Source organism: Glandiceps talaboti, chromosome 12 (genome assembly GCF_964340395.1).
Source record: "Glandiceps talaboti chromosome 12, keGlaTala1.1, whole genome shotgun sequence".
Lineage (NCBI taxonomy): Eukaryota > Metazoa > Hemichordata > Enteropneusta > Spengelidae > Glandiceps > Glandiceps talaboti.
Genome location: NC_135560.1, coordinates 13,985,528 through 14,006,884, shown reverse-complemented (window position 1 = coordinate 14,006,884; position 21,357 = coordinate 13,985,528). Strand labels below are relative to the sequence as shown.

The 21,357-nt window shown below is 34.9% G+C and overlaps 2 protein-coding genes across 2 annotated transcripts in view; one reads left to right on the top strand and one right to left on the bottom strand.

Annotated features, from left to right (window-relative positions):
* LOC144442972 (small subunit processome component 20 homolog) overlaps positions 1 to 1,989 on the top strand; it is a 54,908-nt gene extending 52,919 nt beyond the window's left edge. Inside the window, exon 56 of the mRNA XM_078132346.1 lies at positions 844 to 1,989. Coding sequence (XP_077988472.1) covers positions 844 to 969 — 126 coding nt within the window. The 3' untranslated portion in view covers positions 970 to 1,989. The remainder of the gene's footprint in view (positions 1 to 843) is intronic.
* Positions 1,294 to 18,852, bottom strand: LOC144443400 (dimethylglycine dehydrogenase, mitochondrial-like). Its single transcript, XM_078132868.1, has 15 exons — positions 18,563 to 18,852; positions 16,058 to 16,226; positions 14,561 to 14,659; positions 13,847 to 14,014; positions 12,415 to 12,619; positions 11,143 to 11,388; positions 10,782 to 10,980; positions 9,563 to 9,837; positions 9,005 to 9,222; positions 7,609 to 7,739; positions 6,567 to 6,784; positions 5,238 to 5,395; positions 4,724 to 4,783; positions 3,975 to 4,112; positions 1,294 to 3,321 (listed from the first exon to the last, which is right to left on the bottom strand). The coding sequence occupies exons 1-15, from the start codon at positions 18,718 to 18,720 to the stop codon at positions 3,079 to 3,081; spliced, it is 2,685 nt and encodes an 894-aa protein (XP_077988994.1). The 5' UTR covers positions 18,721 to 18,852; the 3' UTR covers positions 1,294 to 3,078.
* Between the last annotated feature and the right edge of the window lie 2,505 nt (positions 18,853 to 21,357).

Here is a 21,357-nt window from a genome sequence, read left to right as displayed (position 1 = left end):
TGGCAATTGCCATCCAAGCATATTTATACATCAGATTTTAATCAGATTGAGTTTTAGGTAGCATTTGGAACTCTCAGGTAACAGGCAGGAAAAATCTGGTAAAATTTGCATAGACTTCTGTACCATGTACGATAATTCAGACTGCCATAATTTTGATGGTGAACACTGGTAAAATGACTGGGGAACTCAAATAATTACTACCCTTGGCAATAACACTGGTAGGGAACTCTGGGTAAAATGACTGGGGAATGTAGGTAGATTTTACCTACTTACCAACCTTAGCACACACAATGGAAGAGAACCCTGGTGAAATGATTGAGGAACTTGTGTATATCTTACCTACTTACTGCTGTTTACAAAAAACAATGGTAGGGAACCCTAGTAAAATGACTCGGGTACTCCGGTAGATCTTGCCTACTTACTGCTGTCAACAAAACCACTGGTGGGGAACTCATGTAAATTTTATCTATACTCACTGCCATTAGGGGAATGCCACTCCAGGAAAGAGACATTTTCCTAAACTATGGGTTCTGGAGAGTCATTTCATGATTTTACCTCGCCTACAATTACTTTCAATTTCAGAGAAGCATCAAGTTGAATGTGGGCATTTATAATATATACGATATCTGAGCTATAGACTATTGCATCATGGGAGTTAACAGCAATAATTTATTCAAATTTGACACTGAATATTCATGAGTCTTGAGTGCCTCTACGCTTCAGTGTATTAAAACAACTCTCTTCACTTCAAAGTAATCACTGACGCTGTGAGTTGAAATTTTCATTTGGTAGTTTGTCACTTGTACCTCACATTAAATACTCATTACACTACTTACCTTACAGGCTGTGGCTGACCCTGAACAAGCTTCACGAAAGAAAATAAAGAAACATCTCGCCAAAAGAGAAGCTAAAAAAAGAAAAATACTTGAAAGGAAACCTTACAAGAGTAAGAAAATGAAAATGACCTGAATACGATGTTTAGAAGAATTGGACCGCTAACAACCAAACGTGTGTAATTCCTGCTACGCCATATAAAGGGGAGACTACCACCAAAAGGTTGGAAACAAAGTGATGAAAAACAAAAGTAAACGACAGTGATACAGTACAACAAGGTCAGACAATTTTAAAGGATGTCTCAAGTCAGAAGGAAACAAATTTTTTTTTGGAAGAAAAAATGATTATGAGAAGAAAATCTGAAATTACGAGACAACCAGATTTGTGTACCTTAATATTGCAACACAAGCAGAAATATGATTTATTGCGAAATTGGAAATTATTTTTAGATAACACAGACATATTTTAAACACAATACTTTACATTAATTGCAAGACATGAACACATATGATTGAAAATTATTTTTGATTACATGGTAAATAGAATTCTTTATACTTTTCCTAATGTACTTGAAAAAAATATGCTTTGCAGACAGCAATAAATGAGTACAATACTCAAAAGATTTAGTTTTCTAAAGAGTCAATGTATAAACAAAACAAATAAAATGCACTCTTTTAACTCTTTGTGTCACTGATGTGAACAGAAACAGACAGACAAGGCCTTGACATGTCCGATTCATAAATGTTTCAAAATTAGATACAGATAACATTTTCTTTCGTAATTCATGTAGTGTTACCCTGAAAGTCGTAAATATTTGTAAAAAAATTGACGATAGTGAAACTGAAATGTATATATTTACATTTGATTCAAAATTTAAAATACAGATATTGATTATTGATTTCCACAATTATAGTCGATATTCAGTTTGTACATTAGTCTTGTCCTAAGACCCCCCGGATCTGAGCTCAGAAGTTTGCCTGAACAAAAGCAGAGGGTGACAGTACCCATGGAGCACAGCTCCAACCCTTGACACTGCTTTTGTCATTATGTGACCTGTGGTAACTTTTAAAGTTAGTATAATTACCTGAGAGGTCTAGCAGTTAGACTATTTGCATACATACAAGAAAATACATATATCTTTTATCTACAGTAATTTTGTCGTCAGAATAATTTTCAACAATTCTGATTAAAAGGTTGAGTAAATTACATTTTAATAAGGCTCTGTATAATTATTTTCAGTTGTCGACGACTACTGTTACATTTAACCTGATTTTTTAGTTGATCGGTAAAAAAAATGCCATCTTTTAAAAAATTTGTATTATCCAAACTCACAGTTAATAATAAGATCGATAAAAGTGTTAAGATAAAATTCGGCAGTGTTGTACCAAATCAGAAAAAAAATTATCTTTAAAAAATCTAATCCCTTATACAGCTCCCTGCCAATCATGATGTTCTCAAGTTGAAACTTATTTTCTTTTAAAATTCAAAGTACAGCAACAAGTCCTTTTCACAAATACTACATAGCAGTATATCTGTCTATAATGGAAACCTGTACTTGAGATGTCAGTAGAGTACTGAGTATATACCCATATATATACCATATATACCCATATATGAATATTTTGACTACAGCTCCCCCACCCCCCACCCCACTAGAGATACAACAGCCCTAAGTTTCTAATGTATTAAGTATAAGGTGACACTTAAATCTGTTATATTGTGTTCATAGAAACACAGATTTTTTATTAGTACCCTTTCTTATTCTTTCTTCTGTACTATTGTCTGATATTCAGTAGAGCGTTTTTATTGGCTTTCTTTGCTTCTAAAGTATTGTGTGTATTCATGTTCATACATGTAATAGTGTGTGTACTGTGTGAGTGTGTTTGCATGCACATAAATACCTATTATGTACCATTTGCATGCATGCGTGTACTTGCATGTGTTGACGTCGTTGTCAGTATTGCTGTTGCAAAAATAAAGTTCTGAAAAACTGGATCAGTAGCATGTGAATGAGCTGCTAATAGATTATACCACCCAACCACACTCTTTGACTTCATCAATTATATGCTACGCATGCAGACATCGATTAAAATACCCTATGATGTCTCTGGTAATGTACATACATTTTTATGGCTTTCAGTGAAAACCAGTTTCCAAAGTTCACACAAATATGACTTTGATATACATAGATTTTTCATATCGATCAGAACTCTTGTTTGACAAGAGATACTGGATTCCAGTTTTTCAATAACGCTTTCTTGCCGGGATATCATCATCACTGGAGTCACTGTACTCTTCCGTGGCACTGGGACGTTTCTTCTCACTAAGCAACAATGGATCTGGGATAACTCTCCCAGTATAATATATTCCCAGTAACTCAACTTGAACTTGACACCCAATATAGGTTAAATCTAGTGGTAGATAGGCGTAGGCAATATCTTGGTGTGTGTTGTAGCTGTAACCACCTGATGTTGTATTGCCAACAGGCTGTAAATACAATAAAACAGTTTGCTTTTATAAATTGTAATCACGATACTTAAACCAAAGTGATAGACTTTCAATTAGGTGGCAGTATGTTTTGTACATCTCGCACAATGCGTCGCTTTTTTTTATGAATTACTGAACAAAATACAATGAGTAACTCTGAAGTAAAGCACTTTCTCTTTGTGCTACACTCGTTTATAGCATTCATATTTAAGTGTAAAAGTATACTGTTTCAATTGGTTTATTTACAAGCCTAGCATGTGACCTTTCTAATGTGGTCAATCAGTAAATGAAACAGTATACTTTTATACTTAATGTGGATGCTATAAATGATTGTGGTACATACAGAAAATGCTTGACTTTGGTGTTATGGGTTGTACTGGAAATGAATGCTATAAATGACTGTGGTACATACAGAAAACTCTTTACTTTTGGTGTCATGGGTTGTATAGACCCTGAATCTTCCTTGGTTTGTCCGACAGTGATGTTGATTTGTGTTCACAGTGAGATAAAATATGTCACTGTTTTTGCGTGTGCAGTATCGGTTTCTGTATTTATTTCGATGTTTTATTCGTGACAAAAAACTGTGCGAGACGTAAACTTTTCTGAAATGGATTTGATGATAATTGATGAACGTATCAACAAGATGTTCCTACCTGTCCGTTGTACCAAATTGTCTCATAGCCTTCTGGGTCTTTGTTATCATAAGAACAATCTATACTCAACAACGCCAGTCTACGATTTAAGATATCTTTCAGTTTTGGTAAGGCAGTCTTTCCTATGAAGTCAACCTCCTGTCAAATAAGAAATAAAAAATCGCATAGTTGGAAGTGTGTAGTATGATTGACAAGAAAAGTAATGAAAATTGGACTTTAACCCTGAGTTCTCTGTGTCAGTGACTTTCTAGCTATTTATTTTAAACATGGAATATTTGCATACATTTACATATATTTCCATATATTTGCATAATGATAATAATAATGTTAGTTTTTATATAGGGCTTTCCCACTCTTTGCTCAAGGTGCTTTACAATTATTACCCCCGGCACAGATCTATAGTGGCACAATGGCCCTTTATACTTTCTCAACTCCCTGGGGAGCATACAATCCATAGTAGCCTTGATAAGCGCATAGGATTAAAACATTTACATTGGAACCTCTATCCTACCAGGTCACCAATTATACAGCTGGGTTGACTGAGGCACAGTCGTGGTTCAAATCTTGCCCAAGGACTTTAGCCACTCAGAAACAAATGGCAGTGATGGGGCTCGAACCTGCAACCTGCAGATTCCAAGCCAGCCACTCTAACCATTTGCCCATCATGACTCCACTGATACTAGGGTTATGATTTGAACATGATTATTTTAATTGTGCCTGCAGAAAACTCTTCCATGTAATATAAATACCTTGTCTGTGTTTAGGTATTCTTCCAATCTCGCTTCATATGGATCGTAATCGACAGTCAACTGTGGGTACACAAAAAGTAAAGCACATGCATTATAAACTGAAGTATTTTATTCTTTGGCATTGAGACACCAGTACTTCATTGTCTGTATTGTAATGCTAAACTGGCATGACATGACAAAACTAGTAAAAATATTTTGTTTGTTTTGCTTCAGTACAGCAGTACCAGAGTCTCACTTCTTTCTTTTGTCTGCCAATCAAAATTACCATGTATGTTTGAAACTTATGAAAAGTTTGAAAAATTAATTTGCAATTAGAGGCCATCGGCCCAAATTACATATACAAACAAATAAAGCAAGATAAAAAGTATAATGATTGCATACGTGCATGGAAAATAAAAATAAATTTTTTTGAAACTTTCTAATACAACAATAAATTGGCTTATCAAGTCCATCAGTTTTCAAGCATAAGGTGCATAGATTTGACAAATGGCAGGTTGAAAATATCTCTACTTACTTCTTTATTGAATGACCGATGCCCTTTCTCTAATCTGAGTATATTTGCAGCATAGGACCCAAAATCTCCAACACCGTATTGTTCACCAGCTGCTAATAAGGCATTGTAAAGTTGACCAGTGTGTTCCTTGTCATGGTATAATTCAAAGCCAAGTTCACCTAATATACAGTCAATAAGAGTGAATTGTGTTTATTTTCCCTTCTTTCCATGTAATACTATCTCAGAAATGATAAAGAAGTTTGAGAGTTTGGTTGTTGACAAAATACGATTTTTTTTTATTGAGCTTGTGTGGCAATGCACAATTGTCCCTTAGTAGATTGTCAATACAATACAATAGAGTGTGGATCTGCCCTCCACTGTCTATGCTTCAAGTAGTAACCTTGTGCTCTTCTTTCATAAATCATGTGATAAGGTATTCATCAATGTCTCAATGGAGTTATGATAACACATGGAAGGTTAGAATAAGCTAGACAGAAAAAGCTCTAATGTGATGGCCATAATCATACATTTTAAACCAATCTTGCTCTAGTAGCAAATCTTTTAAAGTGTTTTGTCTAGTGGCCTTCATCATTCTCCTGGAACAAAAAACTGGTCTGTATTTGATGACAATGTACAAGTTGTTGATTTAGGCTGGGCTCATGAATATTCATGATATTGATTTGCATACTGTCTGAGTACAATGCAGTATGACCTTGTGACCTTTATAATTCTTTGTACTTGATATGTTTTTACATTTAAATCATCATGTGATCTATACTCAGTTCACCTTGGGCTGTTAAGTAGATTAAGTACGCTTGTGACAGTTGATACTGTAAACATGGAAATGATCACGAAATACTACAGAGTAAATACAACTTCCCACATCAGACTGTGGACGAACTGGAATCTGTTACAAACAGGGAAAGTAAACAAATGAATTAGATTAATAACACTTTGCACATCATCTTGGAAAAACTGAGACTTGTATTACATTCTATCATTTGACAAAAACAGTTTTATGGCCACTTTATATAATAGTTCACTGTCACAAACATATTTCCAGTTCTCCTGGCATTTCATGTATACATAAAGAGGGCATAAAACTATTCTTATACAAACCATAGTGTGTAATATAAATCTCTACAGTTCCAACAATACTGTGGCAAGTGTTATTAATCCACTTCAGTTGTTTACTTTCCTCTTTTTATAACAAGTGGTCGGAGGTTTAGATATTTCTTGATTGCATATTTTTGGTGTTTAATAACAGTTTTCATTTCAAAATTTGCAACTACCAAACTTAATTTAGTTTGAGAAATGTGCATGTTTTGACATAAAAGATATGTTGCCTACCTGTAGAAGATCCTCGGACCAGAAAGACATTAATACCAGCTATGTTCAATGATTTACAACTTGTATGTGAGAAATCATCATTACTCAAACTAGCATTGGTTAGTACTTGTAGAAGTTGGCGTGATTTTGGTCCTGCAAGTCCTAGACAAGCTTTGTCTTCTGTGATGTTTGTTATTTTGACATCGAATCCACCATTGAATGCATGCTCTTCTACCCACCTAGAATAGTGAACAAGGAAACAGAAAGTTGATATCACGTTACTAGTCTAAAAGTAATTTTCTGTCACTTTCGTGGCGTATATTCTTGAGAAATAAACCTCACACATCTTACTTCAAATACATACTTCAATACCATGCTGGAAAATCTGATATTTTTGTTTAAAATGGAGCATGTGCCATAGAAATAAAAATTAATTTTTTGCTGTAACTTTGTAAAAGTAAACTCTGCAGTTAAAATCATAGAAAAGTACAAGGGTTGACTGTACAAATTTTTGCAATACAGGTCAAAATTTTATCGAAATTAAGCCATTTTCAAATCCAAAATGGCACCCGAATACTGATGTGTTAACTCTATGGGAAATTTGACACAAGGTGATGAACTCACAATTTTTTTTACTATTTCAAAAGGGCCAGGAGGAAGCCCATTTACGTAAGTGTCTTTCCCAGCTATCAACTTAAGACGCTACCTTAATAAAACTTTGTTTGTTTGTGGTTTTATGTAATAGCTGAAGACTCTTATACCTCCATTGAATAAATACCACCCAATAAACAAACAAAATATGCTAGATGTAAAACATTGAGAAAAAAATTGTGCCAGATGTTGCAATTTGCACAGGAGTGCATAACATAATTATGGTATGAAAATTTTTGTCACAGACCCATTTTTTCTCCCAAGGATCTATTTGAAATCAAGTTAAACTAGTACACATACGTTATAGAAGTTTGTTCTTTGAAAACACAAACTTTAGTCAGACAAAGAGGCGCACCAAAGTTTTGAACTTTTCAACTTTTAATCAAATAGTGATACAGAGTGTTTACTTTACCTTATGTCACTCAGCTCTGCTGGTGCTGAGTTGACACAGAAAAAACTATCGTCTGACAATCTGCACACCACTATCTCGGCATAAATCTTACCGCTTGGTGTTAGCATATGTAGTGTTTTGTACTGACCAATCTGTGACAACAAAGGCATGTTGATCATAATTATTTGTCTTGAAGCAGGTGAAGGGAATTCAAGCAGTACAATTCCTAGAATCTAGTTGTGTGGAGACTTTTGCTGTTGTCATTCCCCTACATGGTACAGCTAAAATGATGTAGGCTTGTGTTATTTCGTTTTTGACACAAAGATAGACATATTTCACTTTTTGAATCTTTATTGCCGTACCAGTGGCCAGCTCTGATAAGAGTGTGTGGCCAGTGCTGGAAACCCCAGGCCCCATTTTAAACCCACTTGGACCAGTTCAGAAATGTGTACATCACATATATTAACTCAGTACAGATCTGGAGTGTTTGCATGATTATTGATTAATATCACAGAGGAGGCCAAAGGGGTGCAGAGCATGATGGGTAAAAACACCTGTGATAGCTCATTAGGCTGTGAGCCACCATTGTGTACACTTCAGATTATCAGTGCTATGCTATAGATATTAATTTAAGGGGGTGTGTCTGATAACTTTATCAGGGTATCTCTGTTTTGACTGACCCAGGCTGTTTTGTAATCTTTTAAGCAAGTAATGTCTTGTTTATATACAGTAAATAAATTATGAACAGGTTGTTTTGAATTGACATGTTTGTTTGAAAACATTTGCAAGGTAGTGTCAGGTAGTAAGTAGACTGTAAGGTACATTGCGTTGTTCAGCCATATCAGGCTATGTCTGTATCTTACAGAATATGTCGGTAGTTTATTCGAACACATCATAATTCCCAAAGAAAGTACTAAAGGTTACACAGCTCAGATGAAACTAGTAAAATAAATGAAAATTGAAGTATACAGAAAATTGATATTAAAGATAAAAAAAGAAAATCTGTTACATAATTTAAACATAATAATGACTTTAAAAAATGCATTATTATGTTAGTAGGCATTGCTGTCTAACATCTGAACATAATATTTATACATTGTGCGACAGTAATTCATTAAGGATATCAATTTCAAGCCATTTGGTAAATTTTCAAAGAGCCTGTATGTATATTATAATCTTTGTAATGGAAGGTTGTCTATGCTCGATGCACAGATGTTTGAATGTTGTTCTTATATTAGGTTTGAGATAGTCAGACCATGCTCACAAAACCTACAATGCTTTCGAGTTTAACGACACATTTTTAGATGGTATACGCTGTACATATATTACATGTAAAGGAATGATAGCTTGGAATAATAAATGTGATGATCCAAAGTCAGTGTGAATTTCATCAATAACTTCATGTCATATATCTCACCTGTGGAAGATCACCTGCTGTGAGATAATCCATCAACTTCGCTGCATCTTTACCCTGCACTTCAAATTTACCGAATGATGTCAGATCAATTATACCAGCTCTCTCCATCACCATTTTACATTCACGTCCAACCGGTTTAAACCAGTTGGTACGACGAAAACTTGGTTTGTAAGAATCGTCATCACCAGGTAGTGCAAACCAATTGGGTTGTTCCCAACCTGTAAAGAACAAGAAAAAATGATAAATTCTGTTTCATTTGTTTCGCCAGATTATTTGACTGAATTAAACTCAAAAGTGCAGATTAAATTTGTGACGAGCAGGTACGATATTTTAGTGCTGCAAAACGGTCGTACTCGAGTGGTATAGTTTGTAGAATTATAAACAGAATTATGGGCTCCGGGGTTCCTGTGGTGTTTATATTTTGATAAGTTACTAACACTAATTACACTGTATGTCTTTACATGAAACTTGTCTCATTCCTGCTTTAAACCACAAGCAAGCAAACACACCGATGTTTTTTCATGTGTTGTATTTACATTTTCCAGACCATCCACGTACCTGAATTGAATCCAAATACTGCTCCTCTCGCCTTCATCTTTTCATAAGCTCCAGATACCCTGTGTGTAGGTCGTCCAGCAAACCTTTCCTCAAATGGATACTTCATAGCATTGTTCATACTGTAGGTTTCTTTAGTTTTAGCTGTTAGGTATTCTTTGGTCAGCCATTTACCGTAACGTGCTGGGTCTAACTCAATGAGGTCATGGGGCGGTTCACCACTCATGATCCATTGTGTTAGATACTTACCAAGACCACCAGACCATACGATACCACCACTGTCGATTAAAATTGATCAATTACATTATTTTGTTCACATGATCCTGTCATTTTACAATTGTGTTGATTTTTAGTGAATGTAATATCAAAATATTACCATAATTGTGAAACTGATGTGAACAGCTGATGTCTACATTTTTTTTAATTTTTTTTTTTTTTTTTTTTTTTTTTGGGGGGGGGGGGGTCTGTTTATCAAAATTTCTGACAATTCAGTATACATCAACACTATAGATCTGATCAGAAAATTTACAGTAGCATATAGTTTAGGTTAGAGAAAACAAATCAGATAATGTTTATGGTAATTTGTTTTGTTTGCGTATTATGCATGGTGGACAGATGGTACTCATCTTTTGTTTTTGTTGATGTTACTTGATTGAATATGGCTGTTTTCAGACGTGTTTGGCCATAAAACCTAAACAGTATTTTGCAAATGGCTGTGTGTATGTGTGTGTGTGTGTGTGTGTGTGTGTGTGTGTGTGTGTGTGTGTGTGTGTGTGTGTGTGTGTGTGTGTGTGCATGTGTGCTCACTGCCTGTATACTGTTGTTTAAAGACATCTTTCCCTGAAAGGTATCAAATTGTGATAATACCACAGGGTGCCAGCTAGGTTAAGGTTACAAAGATGAACTAAACACAGCATCATATATACAATTTTATAAATTTCATTTCATTGAAGATAATAATTGTACACCCACAGACACACAAAACAAACAAACAAACACACACAGAAGACACACAGTGACAGACAGACAACTATATAGATAACTATATAGACACTGACAGACAGACAGATGCGCACACACACATGCGCGTGCACACACACACACACACACACACATACACACACACACTTTCTACACCATGTCTACAGCATGACTGAAACTTATAGTTCAGTTCTAAAATCATACAGTAAATAGACAGAGTTATTTGCATGATAACACTTACCTAGATCCAGTAATAACCCAATAATTTCTAACACCAGGGTAAGGTCCAGCCACACCCAAAGCATCGGGTGAGTAAGGATACGGTCCACAGACAGTTGTCTGGATATCAGCTGTCTGTAAAATGGGTAATAATTCCATCGCCGCTTCAAGATGATCACTGATACGATCTAAATCACTCTCAAACAGTTCACGACCAAAACCTAGATTAGTAAATACAATATGGTACCTAGTTAGTATTTGTGGTAGAGGATTGCTACTACTTACAAATGTATGTAGTAGAACTGGGCTTTTCATCCAGAAGAAAATCAGAGTGAAAAGACATGCATTGTTAAATATGGGTTTGAATGAATAGTACACGTCACCTGGTGGAACTCCTTTCAGCCATTCAGTTTGTTGTTTCAAATTGTTATGGTTCTCATATGGCCCTACCAACAAACCAGATCTTTCTTGTCGTACGTAGTATGACCCGTCCAAATCTCGTATTACTGGTACTTCCCGCCCTAAATCTTTTAATTCCGGTATAGTGGTAGTTACAACATACTGATGCTGCATTGTCATCATGGGAACTTCAAGTCCAGTCATTTCACCAACTTCTCGTGACCAAAAACCTGTGAAATTATGAATAGAAAGAAAGATAGCGTAGCTCTTTGCCTCATCCTGGGCTGGCATTGGGTAGCTGTTCTCACCAAGTCCAATATGGTGGCTTACATAGGCTCAATATGGCCACTATGTTGTAAATACTTGTATATAAGCACATGAACACTGTGCATTTACTAGTGGACTCCAATTTGCTGTAAGGGCAAAGAACACACACAAAATCTTTTGTAAATATCTTATGAAGTATTCCACACAAGTGTCCGAAAGTATACTTCCCACTCACACAATCAACATTGCCTCCAGACCAAGATTTTCCGGATCCCAAATAAGATATTTAGTATTGGCAATTTCTTGGTCAGTTCTGAAAATATGACTGTGTTTATGTAAGATTTTCCACACATTAGTACATCAATAACAACAAATTCACTTATCAAAAGATATCACTTTGTTTTTTGACAAAAGAATTCATAAAATTAAAGAGAAACTACATTTGTAATAACTGAATGTAGGTTTTAACGATAACCAACTATTATGCTAGTAGTTGAGCCTTCGGTTTTCTGAGATAGACACAAACTAAAACTATTATTGTCACAATATGTTGCTACAATACTAATTGAATTGACGTTGGTTTAATTATAGCCTCAGCAGGGAGGCGTCTCTGAAAACTAGTTTATTTAGTTGAGGTTTGAGACTTTCAATTATTACACTATGTTGATCATACGGTGAATCACACAACAAAGGAACTGCTGTTACACACTTGTGTACTCACATTGAAGAGCAATAGAATGAATTTGCGTCTATCTTAGTAAACCGAAGGTTAGGTTACGAGTGTCGCATGTGACAGACTGTGATATATATGTATAAATATCAAAAGAACTTGCAGCTTCAGAATTTTCACGAAGTTTACGTGTGCTAAGTTTTCTTTGCCGTTCTTGATGTACTGGCTTACATTGGGTTATAAACATTGACCAGCGAGGAAAAGCAGTTCAGTTTTTCATTACTTTCTAACAAACTCATAATTCCAATAACTCTTATACCTGCTGCGTTTATAACTCTATTGGCTTTAATAGTTCCATGTGGTGTCTCCACTTCCCATTTACCATCACTGGTTTGTTTTAGTCCTAAAACTGGTGAATTCTGGTAAATTTCGGCTCCATATTTACGTGCACCGATAGCATAGGCTTGTGTTAGAGAGTAAGGGTCTATGTGTCCATCATTCTCAAAGTACAAACCAGCCAATATCTAGAAAATAAAAACAATTATGATAATCTGTCTGGTTTTTTTTGTGTTTTTTTTTAATTCAAAGAGAGAAAAAGAGAGGTACAAATTCAAACAGAGAAAAGATGAAGGAGGAAACAGGACATCACTGTAAAAAAAATTATTATAAATGAAACTATTAAAAATTTGAATGATTCCCGAGCATCACCATTTTAGATCATTTTTTGTCTGAATTTTTTAGTCATAATTTCAGCAAGTGTTAAGAAATATATTTTAAAGGTTAAACCAAGGCTCTCATAATTGTCCCTTCTAGTACGAAATCATGAATTGATGGTAACTAAACCGGGCCAAGTAGTTCCGTAAAAATCCATGCGACTTTTCTGATGTTGAATTAGTCCAAGGTCTTGCATAATTGTAGACATTTTATGTTAATCATGGTTTATTAACAGATGTTGGCCTTAATTGGAAACTACTTTTGGTAGTTAAGTCTACGGTTTTCTGAGATAGTCACAGACTAAAACATTTGTCGCAACATGTTGATACAATAGTGATTAGCTAATGAATGGATTTTGGTTTAATTATAGTTTCAGTAGGGAGGTGGCTCTGAAAACAAATGTATTTAGAGTGTAATGAACTTGCAGTGCTGTTTGGGGATTTCAAATATTGATCACTATAAATCCATTACACTGAAGAACCACAGATTTAGTTTGCGTCTATCTTAGTAAACTGAAGGCTTACCAGTGTCGTACGTTGTCAACAGTTTCAATAACAATACAGACACTATGTTTAAGAGAAGTAGCCTAGCCAGGCCTGTATTAAAGTCACTTCTGCTTAAGTTGAGATTGATGCAAGCTCTGTACTGATTAATGGCAATGAAAGCTATCTTGTTTAATATAATAAAGTTTTTACATACAGTGAATTCACAAGGCATCCTTTCCATTTACAAATACCAATGGTACATCTGACCATGGACAAACAGAACCTGTTACAAACAGGGAAAGTAAACTACCGAATTGGATTAATAACACTTGGCTCAGCATGTTGGAACAGCAGAGACTTGTATTACACACCATGGTTTGATAAGAACAGTTTTATGGCCTCTTTCGTGTACATGAAATGCCAGGGGAACTGAAAATTTGTTTGTGACTTTGAACTATTATGCAAAGTAGCTATAAAACTGTTTTAGTTTACTTTCCCTGTTTGTAACAGGTTCCGTTCGTCCACGGTCTGATGTCAGCAGTTGTAATTTACCTTGTCAGTATTTAGAAAAGGATGCAGTTTTTGAATTTCTTCAGGTCCTATGATTCTTTGGGGTACATTTGTATGCCAGCCATTCCTTTGCATATGATAACGGAACTCATCAATCCTTTCTGGTGTAGATGCTAACCGAATACTTCCTGGTCGATGGAACCCTACTTCCTGGAAAGCGAAAAAGTCGCCAACATCAGAAACAATTGCAAAATTCTAAACCACATTATTTGGTGAATAAATCAAATACAAATAGATCTTGAATTCATGAGATTCTTCTGGGGTTTTAGTTTTAATGCAAGTGAAGTTTTCTCCTCATCTTGTTTTCAACTGAACTTACAGAAATGTCGACTATTCTATCAAGAGATAGTCCATATACATCATTTTCAAAATAAATATTTACAGGAGTTACACTTCCTGATTGTCGGACAATTTAATCAATTTATGCTGTAAATAAATTCAATAAAATTTGACTATGATTGGTACGATGGGTATCAAATATGACCAGGTTGAAGGAGAAAATCAAATTGACCAACCCGGGGGTGCATTTCTATCTGACCCAGGGGGGTGCACTTCTGTCTTAATTACCAATTTTGAGCACTCCTCAAAATTGCACTAAATAGAATTCATTCACACAATCAAAGTAAACATTTTTATTTTTTATTGGAGCTTAATTTAGAATCCAAACGTTAAAGCCAATCACATTGGTAAACCTACCTGTCCAGTTTCTTGCTCAATTTCTCTGTACAGTTTCAAACTGTCAGTTGTAATTTTTTTCATATTTATGACAGGTTGATAAAAAGTTGCTAATCCAGCCTGTCAAAAAGATAATAAAACATTTAGTAAAGTTTGAGAGACATCATATATAGTTTATGATAGACTCAAAAATTTGTTGTTGTGATCATTTCTATAAATACTTGCTATAAACACATGTTCATAGTATTACCCTGGAAGCAATTAAGGAAATGCCCTTAACACTGAATTCGAAAGTTCTGGAATGTCCATTGAAAGTTTCCGAGTATATTATACTTTTTTGTTCTTGCTTAATATATTATATATTATTTTTATTCATTTTCATGATGATATGATCATATTAAAATAATTCAAAATTGATATCCTGAATGACTAGTAATATTATCATTAATATTGCCCAATATATAAAATGTATATTCTAGATATGACCCAGCAATATTTCATATAACTCATTAGCATATTTCAATTATGTAATAGAATTGTTCCCCAGATATTTTCTGTCCATAATTTTCATCTTTTGATTTGAAGTATCAGTATAATTCATTTTATTCTATTTTACTTATTTCTTATTTCATTTAAGGTCATCGTAACCTTCAGTAATTCCTCTGGGAATTATTATGTGTTTGAATAAATATTGCAACGCAAAGGAATAAACATGTAACAGTTGACATAATTCACAAAAAGTAACAAAATATATAATTTATCACAGATAAAAGAGTTTGCAGGCAAATTTGGAAACCCTATTGGAGTCTCTTTGCATGACCTTGTAGATGACATATTTATATGTCATTGAGATGCGTACGCTTTATTTTGAGATCAGGTCAAATTGAGGTCAGATCTAAGTCTTATTTGTACGAGGAGGTATGAAATGTATTTGCTATGTGACAAATACATTCTTGAATTTCATGATCTGTGGTATTGATATCACTAAGGACATTATCATCTGGGCATCTTTTTTTTATCGAAATTATCTATAATATGTTTGGAATGACCATATTTAGTATTAAAATTGTTACATAATGATGCCATTAGGAATATTATCTGTAAGGGTTGAAATTTATAGATGACTGTTAAAGATAACTTGCATGATATTTGGAAATTCATATTTTGTAAGTTGTTGAATTTGAAATACATAATTGCACAAAAAATAAATTGAAAATTCAGAGATTTATTATTTTCAAAGATAACTTGAAAGATATTTGGAAATTCATATCTTGTACGTTGTAGAATAAGAAATACATAATGGACCAAAAACATAATTGGAAATTCATAAATTTTGATCTGAAATGTTTCAAATAAATGAAGAATTTATCTTGAAAACGTTGATGCATGGTTTAAGATATGGACACTTTGTAGGCCTCTTTATGGTGAGATTAGTTTAAATATACAAATGTATATGGATAATAGATACATATGGATAATAAATATCCGCTGTCAGTGTCACTAAGACATTGTACTCACAGCATGCCAAGTTGCACCAGCTGTTAGTTCTGTCTTCTCCAATAATACTACATCTTTCTTCCCAGCCTTGGCTAAGTGGTATGCTGTGCTTGTTCCCATTGCACCACCTCCAATGACAACTGTATCTGCTTGATCATTTAGACGTTTCTGTAGTCTGCTTGTGGAATACCTAAAGATATGCATAATGGCGGGATCAGAGGGGGCAGCGAGAACTATATCTTTTTTAGATTTTTATTACTAACATGCATAAAAGAATATAGTGACGACTTATTATCTTCACTGGTTGCATCATGACTATAGTATATCCTCAACATTGTCATAACATGTAGAAATTATACATGTGTGGGAAATTGTAGAAAACGAGCACACATGTAGTTTCTAGACTATTTTCCATAACTGATCTTTTTTAGGCAATTGAAACTCTGGAATGGGTCATTTACTTTTATAACATATGCGTATACACACAACACATGGCGTGCACGCTCGCACGCACGCACGCACGCACGCACGCACACACACACACACACACACACACACACACACAAACACACACCCATAGATTCACTCATTCTACTAGTTTTGCTGGTGTCATTAAAATAGCATACAGGCTCGCCATTGGGTTTCAAATCATTTCCAACGGAAGATCTCAAGATTTGTGAACCATCATTTCACAACTGATGTCATCACATTTATTATACATTTTCTGTTGAACCGTAGTTAGTTATACCATTCAATTGCCTAGTTGTATGCACATTGACCCTGACCTTGACCCTATGAACTGGTCATCGGATTACAATTTATAGAACTGTTTTCTGCCGAGTGTACAGAAATGTAATAATGCAATGAAGCCATAATAAATGATCTGTGTAATATAGTGCAAAACCAAAAACAATTTGATTTTTACCAATAACGATCTGAAATCTTGACAATGGACAAATAATGATTTTTTTTTTCATTGTCAACATTCGGAAATTAAGTTACAACAAATACAAGTAAGCTTATGGTCATACAAGTATAAGTTTATCATATTTATTATAAGTAAACTCAAATTCTTTTTTCACTTGAAATTGCTTCCATCATCTGTATCAGTGAGTATACTTATTTTTATCGAATATCCTTTACAGTTCGAAGCGGTTTCTTTGTAAATGATTTGAGATTATGCACGTACATTACAAGTGCGAGATTACCCACAAGTCTGTGCGAATGATTGCGTCAGACGGTTAACAATACCTCTTTTGATTTCGAGCATCGATACGTACCTTGAGATCAAGGCCCCTCTCTGAGGGTGATGGAGGGTTTATGACTAGATGCACGTTGCACAGAGTGTGCAAATGTCTGTACGTGTTCAGAGGATCGACTCTATTGTTTGCAATAGAGGTCAGTCGTCAGTGTGATGGTAAAAGTATTATATCGTCCATGGAAAGCCAAGCCTAAGGTACAGGCCATCACCAGGAAAGAGAAGGGAGTTTACCACGCCACGGTGGTACCATGGAAGTAGAAGTTCTACTTCCATGGTGGTACTTAATACAGCGATGATACACAAAATCCATCTCATTGTAGAGTCGAGTCGTACAATTACTATTTGTAATAGTGGTTAAGACGTCTAACTTTTATTAATTTGTATTAACTTAATTTGTTTCAATATCTGTTTTGTAAAATATACAATATTTGGACTGCGGTCCGAAATAGCAGTCCACCGCTCGCGCTCTTCCACGATTATCTTATATTTAGGGATAGCCTACCTGCGAGGGTAAATTTAGGGAAAACGTGTAGGAAACTTAAATTAAAAGACTGCGATCTATAGTTTCTGGAAATGGTACAAAAATACATACGATGATGTACAGTACTAATAGCTTGAGCAGCGTTGTACATGTCATGGGCCTCATGGTATTTGCATATCGCGTGTGAAACGAGATCTCGAGCCGAAGCATTGTCTGCGATTTCAATAACAAACTGGTCATGTGACGACTGAAACCAATGATGCAATCTACTAGCTCACAATAACAAATGGGTCAAACCATAAACTCTATCTCTCTCGAACGTAATGGTGAAACAAACTGAACAACTGCGTCAACGTTATAAATTTTGTAACCGAGTGACTTGATAATTTCAAAACAAATGTCATATTTTCTTGTCCGTGAACGTTTCACTTTGACAATAAGTCAAGGTCATCATTGTTGGTATACTGCGCACTACCAGCGCTCGGATTTTCTTTAAATCATCTCGGGGACAGTGACGTTCGTACCATGGACCTTTTTTCATTTATTAAGCCTATCGTTCCCTACAACTGAAAGTTTTAGAACCAGCGCTAAAATAAAATGTAGTTCACAGAATACCGGAAAGTAGAATGTAAAAAAAAAAAAAAAACACTTTCGTCTATTAATATTTTTTATCGATAAAATCCTCAAATGTCATACGCTGTCAAATAAAAATTGTATATAGACGGAAAGCGCAATATGAACAGTTTCTCAAAAGACATATGACAGTAACTAGCTATATACAAACCTTTTTCTGTAGCTCGAGTCTGCGTTTTTGACATCGCTAATAGACCGCAACCACTGTTTCTGAAAATTTTTCAAGAGTGGTCGCATTTCGCTTTGCAGCAGACGTCTATGAGACATCGTTAGATTTCTAAAAACGTCACCTCTTCTCATGAAAGCCATGTCTTAAACAGTCTCTCGGTGAATAAACTTCGATAAGAATATTTTTCATCTATACGTTGTGCGGCACGACACTCGAATGTTACCGACCGTCAATCAGTCTGAACTTTTAAGTGTACGAAGCAACCAGCTGATTACGTGCGATCTACATACAATATGTAGGCCAACAACTCATTTGAATAATAGCCTCGATTCTTTGTGCGTTGGTGGACACTATTTTGAAGGGGTTGTAAGGGTTACGAGTTGTGTTTAAATGTCATACACTGTAGTGCATATAATTTGTCCGTCGCAAATTCACCCGCGGACATATTCTTCTGACACTAATATCGCTATTTGATTATGAACTTTCACTTATGATTCCTTTAAAATACACTCAAAGACACATTGGTTCTTTCGTTTCAGCTTTGCCGCCCCCATTTATCACTGTTTTCGTGTTGTTGTGTTGAAGTACATATATATATTGGCCGCTGGTGGCGCTATTGTAGCAGACGATATATTCCCAAATCTATCGTATCGATAAAAACTACGAAAATTAATTATGGACGCGCGCTAGGGCTCATTTACCATTTCTTCGGATTAATAGCAGCATAGGAATAACTGTTGTCACCAATGAAGGGTATTTTTAGACTAGCGGAGTATACTTGAAATATACTCTGTGTGGTCAAAAAAGTGCAAGTGACGGACGGCAATATTCAAGGCCAATATGTTATTGTGAAGAACAACAAAGGACTTCACGTTACGATGACGTCACATTTCGGAAGTGAACAATTGTATGTTAATTAGATTACACGTCTGAATAATTAAAAGACATTGTACATCTACTCTATTTATAAAGGACAAACAATCACCATATAAAAAATTAACACTTCTGTTTGTCACTGAACCGTCAGAATTACTTGTATGCATATATTACGCTAATTAATAAAGCTCTGTGTAGCAATTATTAGTGTACGGACTTTCAATTTGTGTGTTTGAAGGTCTGACAGAGCTTGATGTAGGCACTTTTTCACTTTTTCTTTCCTATTTTTAGACCGAAGTGAAGGAGGGTGTGTTAGGTGGAAAGATGACAAACTCTTCGTTGAACATGCAATGATTTCGTAGTAATCGGCTGCCCATTTTTCCCATTGTTATAACGAACCTATTTCTCCCGTCATGTGAACAATGTGAACAGCTTTTGGGATATACCCATGCAAGGCGTGCCTCTGCCGATCCTTCTAACATTTTCTGTATCTTTAGCAGAGACAGAAAAACACATTGATCGAATCATTTGGGTCATTATTTGATCAGAAAAGTATGGCACGCCAATACGAGGGGCGAACAACTCGAACGTACTATTTTGAAAATTCTTGCTATAAAATGTGTAAGTTTTTGTTTCAAAAATTAAGTTTTTCTTTAATTTGAAAATTTGGCATTAGGCCAAGCAGACTATCATAAGTTCGCTAAAGTTATGCGATGGATGAAAAAACCGATTTTCAGGAGGGAAAAACAAGTTACTCCGTCGTTATATAACAAATGCATGTTGGGACCTATATAATATATATAATATAGACCATTGTTTAACATAGTGTGCAGTACTTTTTTATTTTTATACAATAAATGATTGAACAAAACATGTACCCTACATCACAATAACAATTATACTATACCTTTACACAATGAGGAAAATACAATAAACAAAGAAATTCAAAATTAAGTAAAATTACCTGTCTGTATATATTAACTCTTTCAATTCATTTTTAAAATCAGCAAACGATGTAAAAAGGTCAATGCCATAAGGATACAGACTATTTAAAAGCCTCATAGAGCGCGATAAAAATGCATGTTTGGACTAAATCTAAAACATCTTGGAGGAACATAAAAATTAAACTATATATCTAGAATTCACACATTTATCGACAGAACACAGGTCAAGAAATTTACGACTAAGAAATAAGGGAGGCAAACTAAAACGCCGCATAATTCTGAGTATCGATCTGACTTATACACATAACCCTGCTTAACGCACACATAACCCTGCTTAACGCACATATATTTAACGAATTTCTTTTGGACCCTTTCAATTTTCTGACTGAGGTAGTTCTGATGAGGGGACCAGACTACTGAGCGGTATTCTAAATTGCTTCTGACATATGATATATACAAAGATCTCTCAAGGTTTGCACGTTGTCGAAATTCGAGCAAATACGCCTTATAAATCCAAGCTTTTGAAATGACCTTTTAATAATATGATTAATATGTTGCATACTTGCGTAAGTTATGATTGATGTACCTGCCAACCGCACCCAGACTTGTTTTAAAACTATCCACAAATGCTACACCAATTTTCGAATGAATTTTTATTGAAAAGAATTGAAATATCTTTTTATATTGTTTATTTGTTTTTAGGCCACAGGCCCGGCAAAATCACAACTACATAATATAACGAAAAACAGAATACGCCAGGTTGTAAATTGTTATAGAAACTTATAAATTTATCAAGCAATATCAGGCGTCCATATAAAATTCTTGTCTTAAATCCTTAGCTTTATAAACAGATTTTCTAAAATTCCTCAACACAGTTGTGAAATTAGACCAGCTTTTTGTACACAGACAGTGGGAGATGTCTCTCTGTCTTTTTTGTGTGATTGATAATTGTGTTGT